Source organism: Setaria italica, chromosome IX, assembly GCF_000263155.2.
Source record: "Setaria italica strain Yugu1 chromosome IX, Setaria_italica_v2.0, whole genome shotgun sequence".
Classification (NCBI taxonomy): Eukaryota; Viridiplantae; Streptophyta; class Magnoliopsida; order Poales; family Poaceae; genus Setaria; species Setaria italica.
In genome coordinates, this window is record NC_028458.1 from 5,198,468 (window position 1) to 5,210,750 (window position 12,283).

General features: G+C 48.4%; 1 protein-coding gene across 1 annotated transcript in view; it reads right to left on the reverse strand.

The window, feature by feature from the left end:
* LOC101777980 (UDP-glycosyltransferase 83A1-like) overlaps nt 1-1,178 on the reverse strand; it is a 9,038-nt gene extending 7,860 nt beyond the window's left edge. Inside the window, exon 1 of the mRNA XM_022823300.1 lies at nt 594-1,178. Within this exon, the coding sequence (XP_022679035.1) occupies nt 594-1,086 (493 nt within the window). The 5' untranslated portion in view covers nt 1,087-1,178. The remainder of the gene's footprint in view (nt 1-593) is intronic.
* Nucleotides 1,179-12,283: the final 11,105 nt, after the last annotated feature.

Sequence of the window (12,283 nt, forward strand, 5' to 3'; positions counted from 1 at the left end):
GGCGGAGGGTGGCGGGAGGAGGGAGGGCAGGCAGTGGCAGGGGTCGGGTGGGAGAGGGGACAGAGGGAGGGAGGTCGGGATTTTTTGAAATTTTTTAATACCTCTTTAGTACCGGTTATTTCAACCGGTACTAAAGGGCCCCTTAGTACCGAACTAGTAGTATTGGTTGCACAACCAGTACTAAAAGGATTCCCAACCGGTACAGAAGGCCATTTTCTTAGCAGCATCCACTCCACCCCTTGATAATATTAATTGTGCAATTAGAGTTTTAATAAGTTCAAATCTTATCTTTTGGTTAAGTGCATAGTATCAAGTATCTAGCCTTGTTTTCAGCCAAGGTAGGCCATGCTCCTTGACCTCCAAAACTTGTCCAAGCAGGTTCCACGACCTATTTGCTTTCTATCAATTCATTTGGCAAGCTCTGCCACTTTGCACACTGGCCTCTTATCTTATAGTAGCAGCTCAGAACTCTTTATCTTATCTTATCTATATATGTCCATGATCAAACGAAAAACCATAACTAATAACAATTAAATAGAGGGAAGAAAGAGTATGATCAGAAGCAATAGATCTTTAACATATTTCGTACTAACCCTTGTTGTTGAGGAGCCCTTCCTCTGTCAGCTTGGGGATCTTGAGGCTAATGGCTAAGCACGCCACCGCCGCCGGCCAGAAGGAGGCCACGCGGATGCCGAACTTTTTGGCGACGTCGAAGGACCACCACATGCACACGTCGGGGACGAGCCACTTCACCTTGGGCCTCCCGGCCGCCTCCATTTCGGCGATGAGCCTCTCCAGGTGCCCCGGCATGTGTCTGGTGCAGCAGTCGATGAGCTTGTTGAGGTCCTTGCGGTCCTCATCGTCTGCCACCCCGTCCGAGATGGACTCCAGGTGGATGCCGGCCAGCGCCGACGTGCCGCCGCCCGCCGCCGCCTGCAGCGCGCCGACGACCAGCGCGTGGTTCACCTCGGTGTTGACGAAGGTGACCTCGAAGCCGTGGTCGACCAGGCGGTGGGAGAGCTCCATGAGAGGGGTGACATGGCCCTGCGCCGGGAACGGCAGCACGAGGACGTGAGCCTTGGCCATGGCGCTCTCTCTCTCTCTATCCCTTTGGGTTGCGCAGGAGCAGTGGAGAGGTGGTAGACACTGTATACCAATTACCACCGCCAGACTACCTCACTGGCTGGCTGTGGATGGTATCGTGTTCAACAGTAGCAGCGCGCCAATAATTGAGATGGCGCCAGCTACGTGGGCCTAAGAAAAGTGACGTTACTCTGCATGGCTGTCGTTGACGCCCAAAATGGCAGCGCCGCCTCAAAAGCCGATCCGGCAGACAAAACCGGTCTGACCGGTTTGCCTGACCGGTCAGACCGGTTTGTCTGAGTATAGCTGAATTGGAGTTGAACGCTGGACTTTTTTACGGGAAAAGGCCTCCCACCCTATAAATATAGAGGGTCCTGGTCGATTGAGAGCTAATACCCAATCGACAAACAAACTTTTACCTTTTATCTCCAAACCCTAGCTTTTCCAACCCCCTTGCTTTCCTCCTTCGTCTCGACGGTGGTTGAGGAAGCTCTGAGTGGCCTGACCGATTTCAGAGCAATCCTAGGCACGCCATCTCCGACGGGGTCCCTCCCGAGGCAGCGTTCTTAGGTTTTCGCGACGCCCAGCAGCAAACTGGTCCGACTAGCCTGCCTGACCGATCTGACCGGCCAGGTGCTGAGGCACCGACGAGGTGATTGCCTAACACACGCGCGAGCTAGCGCACTCGTGTGTTGATCAGAAAAAGCGTCAACACATTTTGACGACTCTGCTGGGGAAAGAAAGATCTGGTTTCTATAACTGTTCCGGAAGACCCTAGCAAGATGGAATCTAATACGGACATCGACAAAGATAATATCATCATGGCTTCCGTGGAAGATCTCAGTGAGGAGGAGGAGCGGAATCTTGCAGCGCTCCAGGAATACGTCAAGATACAATATCTCATGGGCGTCAAGAAAGATCGCAAGGGCAAGACGACGAGAGTTCAAGACTTCGAGTTGCCCGCGATCAAGATGAAAGACAGCATGGTCGAAGAAGTATGCAATGTAAGTTATCTTCCCCTCCGACCATGCCGCTGTTAATGATGAGCTCCGTAAAAGTCTTGCTGATCAAAATAGGATCACTAATACATTAATGGCTCGGATAGATCAACTTGTAGGAAATAAATCCATTTCTTATAATAAAAATGACTTTTCGCAAGTAGACTCGTGTGGGGCTACACAAACTAGTTCACTAGCAAATATGGGAGCCATCCCTGAAAACCTTGCATACGGCATGCCATTGAGCTTCTATTTGGGGCAAACCGGTCTAGGAGATCGGCCAGGCCGGTCTAGGCGATCGGTCAGACCGGTCAGGCCTTTCAGGCCGGCCAGCTGACCGTCATCCCTGAAATGTCAGTGCCGATCGCTGTTGTGCCCAGCTCGGTCGCTTCTGACGGTGTTGGTGAGTTTGGGGTTAAACCATCCTCGTTTGGCATGATAGCATACACGTTTCCTCCAATCCCCAATAGCGTTGTGGCATCTAGAGGGATCTCGAATGACGTGTTTTCTGATTTGCACCGCATTCAGAACGGCAACCCACCCCATGTGAGCACCGTGAATACATCAGCCCAAGAGCACTCAGAGATACCCTCCCTTCGCGAGATTAGGAAATTTAGAGAGGAGGTGTTATCTTTGATGCAAAGCAAAGAGAGGAGTTCGAAATTATATCAAAAGCCGTATTAAGCCGATTTTGACTACGTTCCCTACCCAGTCGGTTGGCGCATGCCTGATTTTGTTAAATTTAGTGGCGAAGATAACCAAACTACTTGGGAACATATTAGTCAATATCTGGCTCAACTAGGCAAGGCGGAATATTATAATGCTTTGCGCGTTCATTTATTTTCCTTGTCATTAACTGGAACCGCTTTCGCTTGGTACTCGTCCTTAGCTCCCGACTCTATTGATTCATGGGAACAATTAGAGCAAAAATTTCATGATCATTTTTATACCAGGAATTTTCAATTAAAATTGACAGATTCGACATCGGTTAGGCAAGGCAAAGAAGAATCTGTCTTTGATTACATAAGACGATTCAAAAAAACAAAAAAATCGGTGCTTTAATTTGCCACTAACCAATAGTGATTTAGCCGACCTCGTGCTTAAGGGTTTGAAATCCTCCATTAGAGATCAGCTAGAAGGTTTTGAGCTTCACACTACCGCACAAGTGTTAATGAAGGCCTCAACAATGGAACTTAGAATTGCCAAAGAAAAAGATAGCTTTAAGTCTCGTCGGTCTAATATGCATGACATCGAGTATGATTCCGATAGTTCGAACGATGATGACAATGAAGTTTACATTACTGAATTTGTATGGCTTTCTAAAGCTAAATCTTACTCTTGTGCATCACTTAAGCCAGCCCAAAAGAGTCAGCAAGAAGAAGTAAAATTTACTTTTGATGTTTCCAAGTGCAATCGTATTTTTGATGAATTACTTAAACTTGGGCACTTGAAAATAACTCATACCATGCCTCTACTTGATAACAGTTTTTCTCATGCTACTAATGACTGCAATGTGTTTCGTCGACAAGTTCAATCGGCTATAAATGAAGGCCGGTTGACTTTCCATAAAATGCAAGTGGACAAGACACCTTTTCCTATCAACACAATGGATATTCAGCAACCCAAGGTGCTGGTTTGGCCGCATCAAACTGAAGCAACTAAGGGAAAAATGTGATAATCGGGGAAGAGAAGCCCGATTTGAGAGGCAAAGAATGGATGAGGAAAGTAGTGTGTGAAAGGACTCAAGATGGTAGAGAGTCATTCAAGGTTACTGTGAAAGCCTCTGGACACAGGGGGCAAGCCTCGCACTCGGGATCTGGCCAAAAGTCATCCGAGCTGGTCGGTCAGGCTGGACCGGTTAGACCGGTTCCGGAGACCGGTCAGACTGGTCTGACACAGGGCCATCCCCGAATGCTAAAGCCCAAGCACTCGGAGATTGGGACCTGGAAGCTTAATATGGCAAAAGATCAGGGGAGCAGCCCCAGGCAGAAAGTCACCTTTGATATGCTTCTGAACAAGTATACCAAAGAAAAGGCTGTTACAAGTGATCGGCCGGTAAAAAAGAGAATGAGGTCACCTGCTCACCAAGAAAGCAAGGTTCGCCCGAGAGCGGTTGTTAGACAGAGGAGCGACTAGGTGAAGCAAAGGCAGCATCCATCCACATCTTGGGCTCCTACAATGTCAAGTCGTCCATGCCCGGTGTGGGATGATAATGGGGTGATGTGAGTGCTCTACCAATCCATACATCAGTCGTCTTTCCATCCTGGATGGGGAGGTTCCAGAAAGTCGGTTTTGGATAGAACCTCGCACCCCGTGCATGGCCGATGGGCACCTCGTGTTGGAGGTATGCCCTAGAGGCAATCATAGAGATGATGATATCTGATTGTATCCATGATTTGTATATTGTGTTCATTGAATATCCATTAAAAGGCTACTTGAATTGATTTGCAATTATGTGAATTGTATATGAAACTCTTTACTTGTATGGTTATTCTAAAGTTATCCCTAGTCGGAGTTCATGTGAGGACACACATGAATATTAGACTATCACATGTATTAGTTGATGACTATGTTTCACAAGTCATGGATATGGAGATGTCAAACTAATAATGTGGGCACATGTAGAGACATGTGCTAGGACTAACCCAACGCGAGAAGTAGTTCTCTCTTTACACAACATGTACGCTTTGTCCTTAGACCTGAGATTGTCGCATGTACTCAAGATGTCGATCGACTTACTTAGAGGCTATCAAACGCTACACGATAACAGGGTAGTTAAAAAGGTAGCTTTCGAGTTTGTCAGGAAGCATGCTGTGAGGCATGGTCAATCAAGATGGGATTTGCCCCTCTCTGATTGAGAGTGATATCTCTGGGCCCCTCGAGTGATCGGATCCGAAAATGCATGGCCATGCTACGTACGGTTAAGAGTTAACCTACAAAGGGATTCCAAATCACAGGATCGAGAAAGAGCGGTCGGCTTGAAGCTAGACCAAATATCATGAGGCAAAGGGAATAGCATGTACGTGATGTTGTGATGGTTCGTCTGATATAATCTTCGTGTGCGTATAGGAGTTGGCACGTCTTGCTAGAGGCCGCTACCGACTATTGGGCTGAGTAGGAGTACTCGGACCATGTCCATACGTATCCGCAACAATAATTTCCTGTTCACTCGCATCAATAAATAATTCCACAGGTGAATATATATAATGACTATAATATAGTTGTTGGCGCTAGAAATCGGTCCAGCGGCCGACACACGACCCGGGAGAATCTGCTTAGCTCCTGTTCGGGTGAATGCCCTGGTGCGGTTCGCGCGGCGTGCCAGCCAATCTGACCTGTTGATTGGCAAGGAAGAACACGTGTCAAATTCGGTAACTACGATCGGCTAAGTTTCCGATCGAGAGGACAAATCGGCAGATCGGCCGATTTACTGTAGTAAAGTAACCGGCTACGAGAGAGCGCGATCCTTATAGCCTTGTAGACAGAAAACTACTAAAACAATCGGTACAAAGCTTATGAAAATAACACTAGGAAAAGATCTAATCGGCAACGAACGGATCTAACAACAGAAGGTAATAAAAGCCGATACTACCGATTCCTAGCGGGATAACTGGTGATAAAAGCTAGAAAAACAGGTAAAAAACCTATGAATCTAGTTGATATCGATAACTGGTGAATAAATCTAAACGAAACGACAGCGATACGCCGGAAGTTAAAGCTTAGACGTTACTCGATAAGCGGAACTTACAGAACCGGCCGGAGATCAAGATGATGCAGCCCTGCCAACCCGCACGAACTCGTGAGAAGAAAAAACGATGGCGAAGTCGCCTGCTTGAAAGTAGTATGAAGAATAAAGTAACTTGTTGTATTGATTGATTGATGTCTTACAGATTTACAAAGGTAGCTATTTATAGCCCCGTACAAATAATCTTTCTTAACCGAGTAGGACTCTATCTCTAATTCAAACAGAAAACAAATATCTACAAGCACAATCCGTGTTAAACTAACTACCCCACGCTTCGTGGGCTGAACTCCACCTTATCTTTCCACCTAACCAGGCCCATATAGGCCTACTTTAGTCTTCCTTCCTGGTCGGGCGATTTCTTATCAGCAAAGGGCTGCCGATTGGGAACCTGAAGCGAAGCAAAAGCCACTTGACTGATTCCACACTGTAGCACCTTTTGACCGATTCCCAACTGTATTCTTTCGATTTCTTCCCTCTTTGACGCCGATTCTACTGATGACGAAATCTGACGTCAACACATGCCCCCCAGTTTCGGAGTAAAATATAATCTTTTATTTCGAAATTCTTCATAACTTCTCCTCCGAAACGGCCGCAGTGAAAATATCCTTCCGTTTCGCGGTCTCCCGGCTGATCATTGCAATTTTTTTGAAACGGGCGCCCACGACGGCCACTACCCCGAAAACTTGACGCGCCGGCGCGGTGAAAATCCCTTTTTTACCCTTCTTTCAGGCACCCTATAAATATCACTTCACCGCAACTCATCTTCAAGCTCACATCTTTTCTCCATCGCACGCACCTTCTTCTTTCTTCAATCTCGCCACCGAAGTCTTCCAGTTCTTCCCCTTTCCCTTCAATGGCGACCCCTTCCAGTAACTCCCCAGCACGCGACGCCGCAAGGACGACTCCTCCGGCGGAGGTAGCGACGGTCGTCACTTCTTCAACAGATGCAAGGGCTTCATCAGAAATCCCAATGGCGGTTCCCCTCACAGCCCCATCATCTGCGCCAACGTCGGCGGCTACGCCGATTACTCAGAACTTTATCCCGGAGGTAAATACCGAATCCGCCCCTTATCGGCAATGTTTTAGATTTTACTCCTTATATTCATATACCCTCTTTTCCCTTTTTTAGGCGGTTAGAGATAGAATTACCATTCAACTTACGGATAGTCCCGGCCTTGTTTGTCTTGGTCCTATGGGAAACCCAGATCCGGCGATTCTTATAGATTCGGAAACTGACCGGATTCCTTTCAAACGGTCCGATATGAACTTGAATCAATGGGCAAGTACTTTTAGATCTTGGCCGAACGAAACCCCTGGTTGGAGGGAATGGTACCAACGGGTAGCCGCATCAAAGAGCGTTTCATGGGATGAGCTCAAAATCGGCCAATGCATCAACCTTTCTATGTCACAAATGGAGAAAAACGAGCCGCTGGTGATGGCAGCTTCCTATTTTTGGTCTGATGCCCTTAATGCATTTTTATTTGGCCATGGTCCTATGACCCCCACCCTGGCCGATGTGGTCCTCTTGACTGGCTTAGATGTATCCTCCCCTGACGCGCCTTATCAACTTCTGAACGTTCCGTCGCATCGGCTGGACACAAGAGGAATCGGCGGCTGGAAGGGCTTCCTTAGTGAAAACCAGAAAACGGGTACTGTTGATAACAGGGAGCACACCGCTTTCCTGTTAATGTGGCTTGAAAAACACTTCTTCTGTGGAAGAGCCGCCGGCCCAACAACCAACACTCAGCCTTTAGCCGAAGCACTGTCTAGGGGAATCCGCATTCCTCTCGGGAAACATCTTCTGGGTGCCGTGTATCACATGCTCCACCAAATCGGCACAAAACTTTCCAAAGGGGAATCAATCGGCAACCCAGGTGGGCCTTGGTGGTTCGTCAATTTATGGTTGAACCTCTATATGAGCAGGATCACTCGGCAGCCAGTGGACCGTATGTCATTTCCCAATATTGAATCGGCAGAAGACCCTACAGAGCGTCGCCGATGTATGTCTTATGGCGAAGCAGCGTCAGCTTTTCCAGGTTGTGCATATTCTGCCACAAAAGTAGCCGAATACTTTCGGTGCTTTTATAACGGATTCAATGAGGACGCCACTATCTGGTTCCCATACCAACGAGACATCCCAGTCTTCGAACTCCCCTCCTGCTTCGACTCGACTTCTGGCCGATTTGATGAAGGCCTTTATGAAGAGTTGATCAAACCAGGACTTTTACCGGCCAACTTCTTCTCGGGGAAAAATGCCCCCACATATGAGTTCTACAACCCATCTACTGCTGCTCGGCAATTCGGCATGGGTCAACTGCCGATACGAGTGTATTTTGCTGGCCAAATCAAGTTTAGAGAAGCACTCAAATCTGGCCTGGACTATTGCCGGCTGCGAGACCGAATTCCGGATTCCAGTACGATCAACTTGAATGAATGGCTATTATATCCATTTGCAACCCAACCTTTCAAGCTTTGGTGGGCCGAATGGAAGCAATTCTTATTCTGCAATTCAGCATCGGCGTACTGCAACCTTCTGGATCCATCCAACATTGACCCCAACGCCGAGGTATTTTTGATCACTGACTGTACTCTTTTCACCATAATTTGAGCACTTAATGATTTCATTTTTCTTTTAGGCTGGGAATCAAGCCCCTCCCACGCACAGCCGCAGTGGTCGGCTAATAGAGAGCTACCCGTACACCACTTACCCTCTCATCGGCTATGACGCTCCATCGGTCGATGTGATTGCTGGCCGATCGAAGAGAGTTCAGAAGAAAGTCGTCAAAAAGACCAGTCGCCGAGTTCGGGCTCGTACAGAATCGGTAGACCCTCCTGTACCCACATCGGCAGAAGCTTTAACTGCACCGTTCCTGGCCACGCAAAGTACTGATACTCAAGCCATTACACAAGCCGGAGCGGCAGCCGCCTCACTACTGCTGGAAGCTTTACAAGTGAGTTCAAGCTTTTATCTCTTCCGATTTGTCAACTCGGTGATTACTCTTGTTAACTCTTTGTACTTCTCAGGATTCTTCTATAGAAATACCACAGTCAGCAACAACTCGACCGGAGGCCATCACGCCCCTGCCTTCATCCACTGAGGTACAGTACTTGTCTTGTGGTCTTCTTTCGAGTATTTGCATAAGATTTTTAACCGATCCTTCGACGCAAACCATCGGCACACCAAGCGTCCCTCAACAACCGATTCCTTCCCAGGGAGCCGGTCCGAGCACAGTGCCGATTGTAGTAGAGTCTTCTTCATCGGATGAACCTATGACTCAGGTCACTGAACAAGGTACAACGGCTCTACAAGTGCAGCACGAGGAAATCCGTTTTAAGAGGGTAAGTTCTTGAACTAACCTCACCAGCCGATTTACTCTGCCCCCCTGCCGATTTACCATTTACTCTGCCCCCCCTGCCGATTTACCCCTTTTCTTTATTCTTTCAGGAACAGGACTCTCCCAACAACAGTCTCTTCTCTTTCGCGGTCGCTCTCTCTGATGATGAGGAGACTTCTTCTCGCCAAGTTGCATTGAGCTCCGTCCCTGACGACGTCCGGGCTAAGCTTATCAATATCCGATCCCTCCTTCAAGGGGATATCGGCCGATTGGTAGAAGATGCTTCGCCGATTCGGCAGCTCTTTAGTGACGTCAGTGGACGTGTACCAGAGGAAGCGGAAGAGGCGTTGGCACCGGCGGCTTTTATTGAGTCCATGAGGATTCCTGTTTTTAGAGCCCTTCGTCATATGGCCGATCGCGCGAAACTGGCCAAGATTCGTGAAGATGAAAATGCTTTCAAGCACCAGGCTCGAGAAGCAAATCGGCGGATCCATGTCTTGGAAGATTCACGGCCGGCGATCATTAGTGAAATAGATCGCCTCAAACGACGGAGGGCGGACCTTGCCAAAGAGATGGAACAAGTAACCAAAGCCATCAGCGCCGAAGAGAGCAGACTTCAAGAATTACCTTCGGCCATTGCCGATTTGACACGGGAGAGGCAGCGTCTTGCTCAGGAAGCTCTGAGGCTCCACCGCACCGCATCGGAAGTCCCCGGATCGGCAGAAGAAGACCAACGGGTTCTCGACTCTGCCGATCAGATCCGACGTCGGGCCGTCACGGCTATCGATACCCTTTTGGGTAATCTGTAAAACTCTGACCGTTTTGTACGAATATTTACTGCCGTCTTTGACCGACCTTTCGTGATGCTTTCTATTTACTGCCTTCCTTATTACCGATGGGACGTGGCTTCATCAGATTTTACTGTGTCCCTCCATAAATATCGACCCCGGCGCTTCCTTTCCGATAACACCGATTTGGCTTCTATCTCATTTCTCCTCTTCCTCTCATCGGCGCAACCACATTGTCATGGCCTCGTCATCGTCTTCCTCCGTCAACCAGGTGACGCTTCGCCTTCTCTCTTGGATCTCTAGGAATAGGATGTGCCGTCTTATGCCTTCTTTGTTCCAGCCTCAACGCCTTAGTCCGGGACTCGTGCGTGCCATTGAGTGCATACATTCTGAGGACCCCTTGACTTTGGAGGACAAGGCTCTGATTTTGGCTCATCAAGAGGAGCTCGAAGACCATATTACCGCAGAAGCCCGAGTGGTCTTGGATGCCGTGGTGAACGAACACCGCGATCGATCTCTAGCTACGATGGGTCGCTGCCGTAATGTTCCCGAGAGTGACATTACCTCGACGGCCTGCTCGGTCTTGGACTTTCTGGAAAGGAATGGTGACTCGCGGGTTCCTACCGCTAGGGCCCGTCTGCTTCCTCCGAACCCGCGGCCTTCCGTCGACAGGGTCCGCATGCTTCCTCGGCCCGTTGCTCTGGCGGCGGCGGAGGCCTCGCGCCCTCCCACGGATCTTCCCCGTCAAGTCGAAGCAGAGAGTTCCATGAAGGCCATAGAAGAAGACTACATCCGGCTCATGATAGAGTTGGGTAGGGCTGAGAGGGAGCGTAAGAACAAGAATAATTAGTTGTTGTATTTTTTATTCTAAGGGCGACTTAGTGTTTTGTCGGCCATGTAATCAGTCGCCCGTACCGAATGTAATCGGCCCGAATGAATGTAATCGGCCATCTATGAACGTACTCGGCCAATCTGGTCGATCTCATGTGAATCTCAAAACCGAGTTGTGTCGGTCATATTTGACTGTGTTTATCTCTTTAGGCCCCGACCCATATACTCGGGAAATACCTTTTTAAATATCTCCCATTCAGAGCCCTAGTGAATTCTTCCCCCTCTGTTGTTTCCAAAATATATGCATTCCCAGGGGCGCATCTGCCGATTCTATACGGCCCTTCCCAGGTAGGAGACCATTTGCCGAATTTAGGATCTTTCGACCCGATCGGTAGTACCAACTTCCATACCAAATCTCCAGGGGAGAACTGTTTGACTTTGACCTTTTTATCATACCACCTGGCCACTCTTTTTTTGTTCTCTTCGATGCTTATTAGAGCTCTCAGTCGTTGGCCGGCCAAGTCATCAAGTTCTCCCTTCATCAGAGCCGAGTAGTCATCGGCCGACAATTGGTCTTGCAGTGAAAGGCGCCTTGATCCTGCCCTTGACTCCCATGGAAGCACTGCATCATGACCGTATACCAACTGGTAGGGGGATAACTTGGTAGCCCCGTGACAGGCCATCCTGTATGCCCATAGGGCTTCGGTTAAACATAAGTGCCACTTCTTAGGGCATTCTTCAATCTTCCTTTTGATCAACTTGATTATTCCTTTGTTGGAAGATTCTGCCTGACCATTGGCTTGAGCGTAATACGGAGACGAATTCAGCAGCTTGATGCCCATATCGGTCGTAAATTGCTCAAATTCTCCCGATGTGAACATTGTTCCTTGATCGGTCGTTATAGTTTGAGGGATACCGAATCGGTAGACGATGTGATCCCTTACGAAATCGGCCATGATAGCCGAAGTCACATTCCTTAGTGGGATTGCCTCCACCCATTTGGTGAAGTAATCGGTGGCGACCAGAATAAATTTGTGCCCCTTGCTTGATGGCGGATAAATTTGGCCGATAAGGTCTATTCCCCACCCTCTGAACGGCCATGGTTTGATGATGGGGTTCATGGCCGATGCGGGTGCACGCTGGACGTCTCCAAACTTTTGACACTCCTGACAACCCTTATAATATTTGAAACAATCTTCCAGGATCGTAGGCCAATAGTATCCATTGTTTCTGATCATCCACTTCATCTTATGTGCTGATTGGTGAGCCCCGCACACCCCTTCATGGATTTCTCCCATTAGAGTCTTGGCCTCTTCTGTTCCAAGGCATTTAAGAAGAACACCATCGATCGTTCGGTAGAACAGATCATCTTCGAGCAGCACGTATTTGGTAGCGTGAAAACGCACTCGTCGCTCCACCTTTTTGGAAGGATCTTTTAGGTAATCGGCAACTTCCTTACGCCAATCATCAGCTGCAAGCTCTAAGGCCATGGCGCCCAGAATG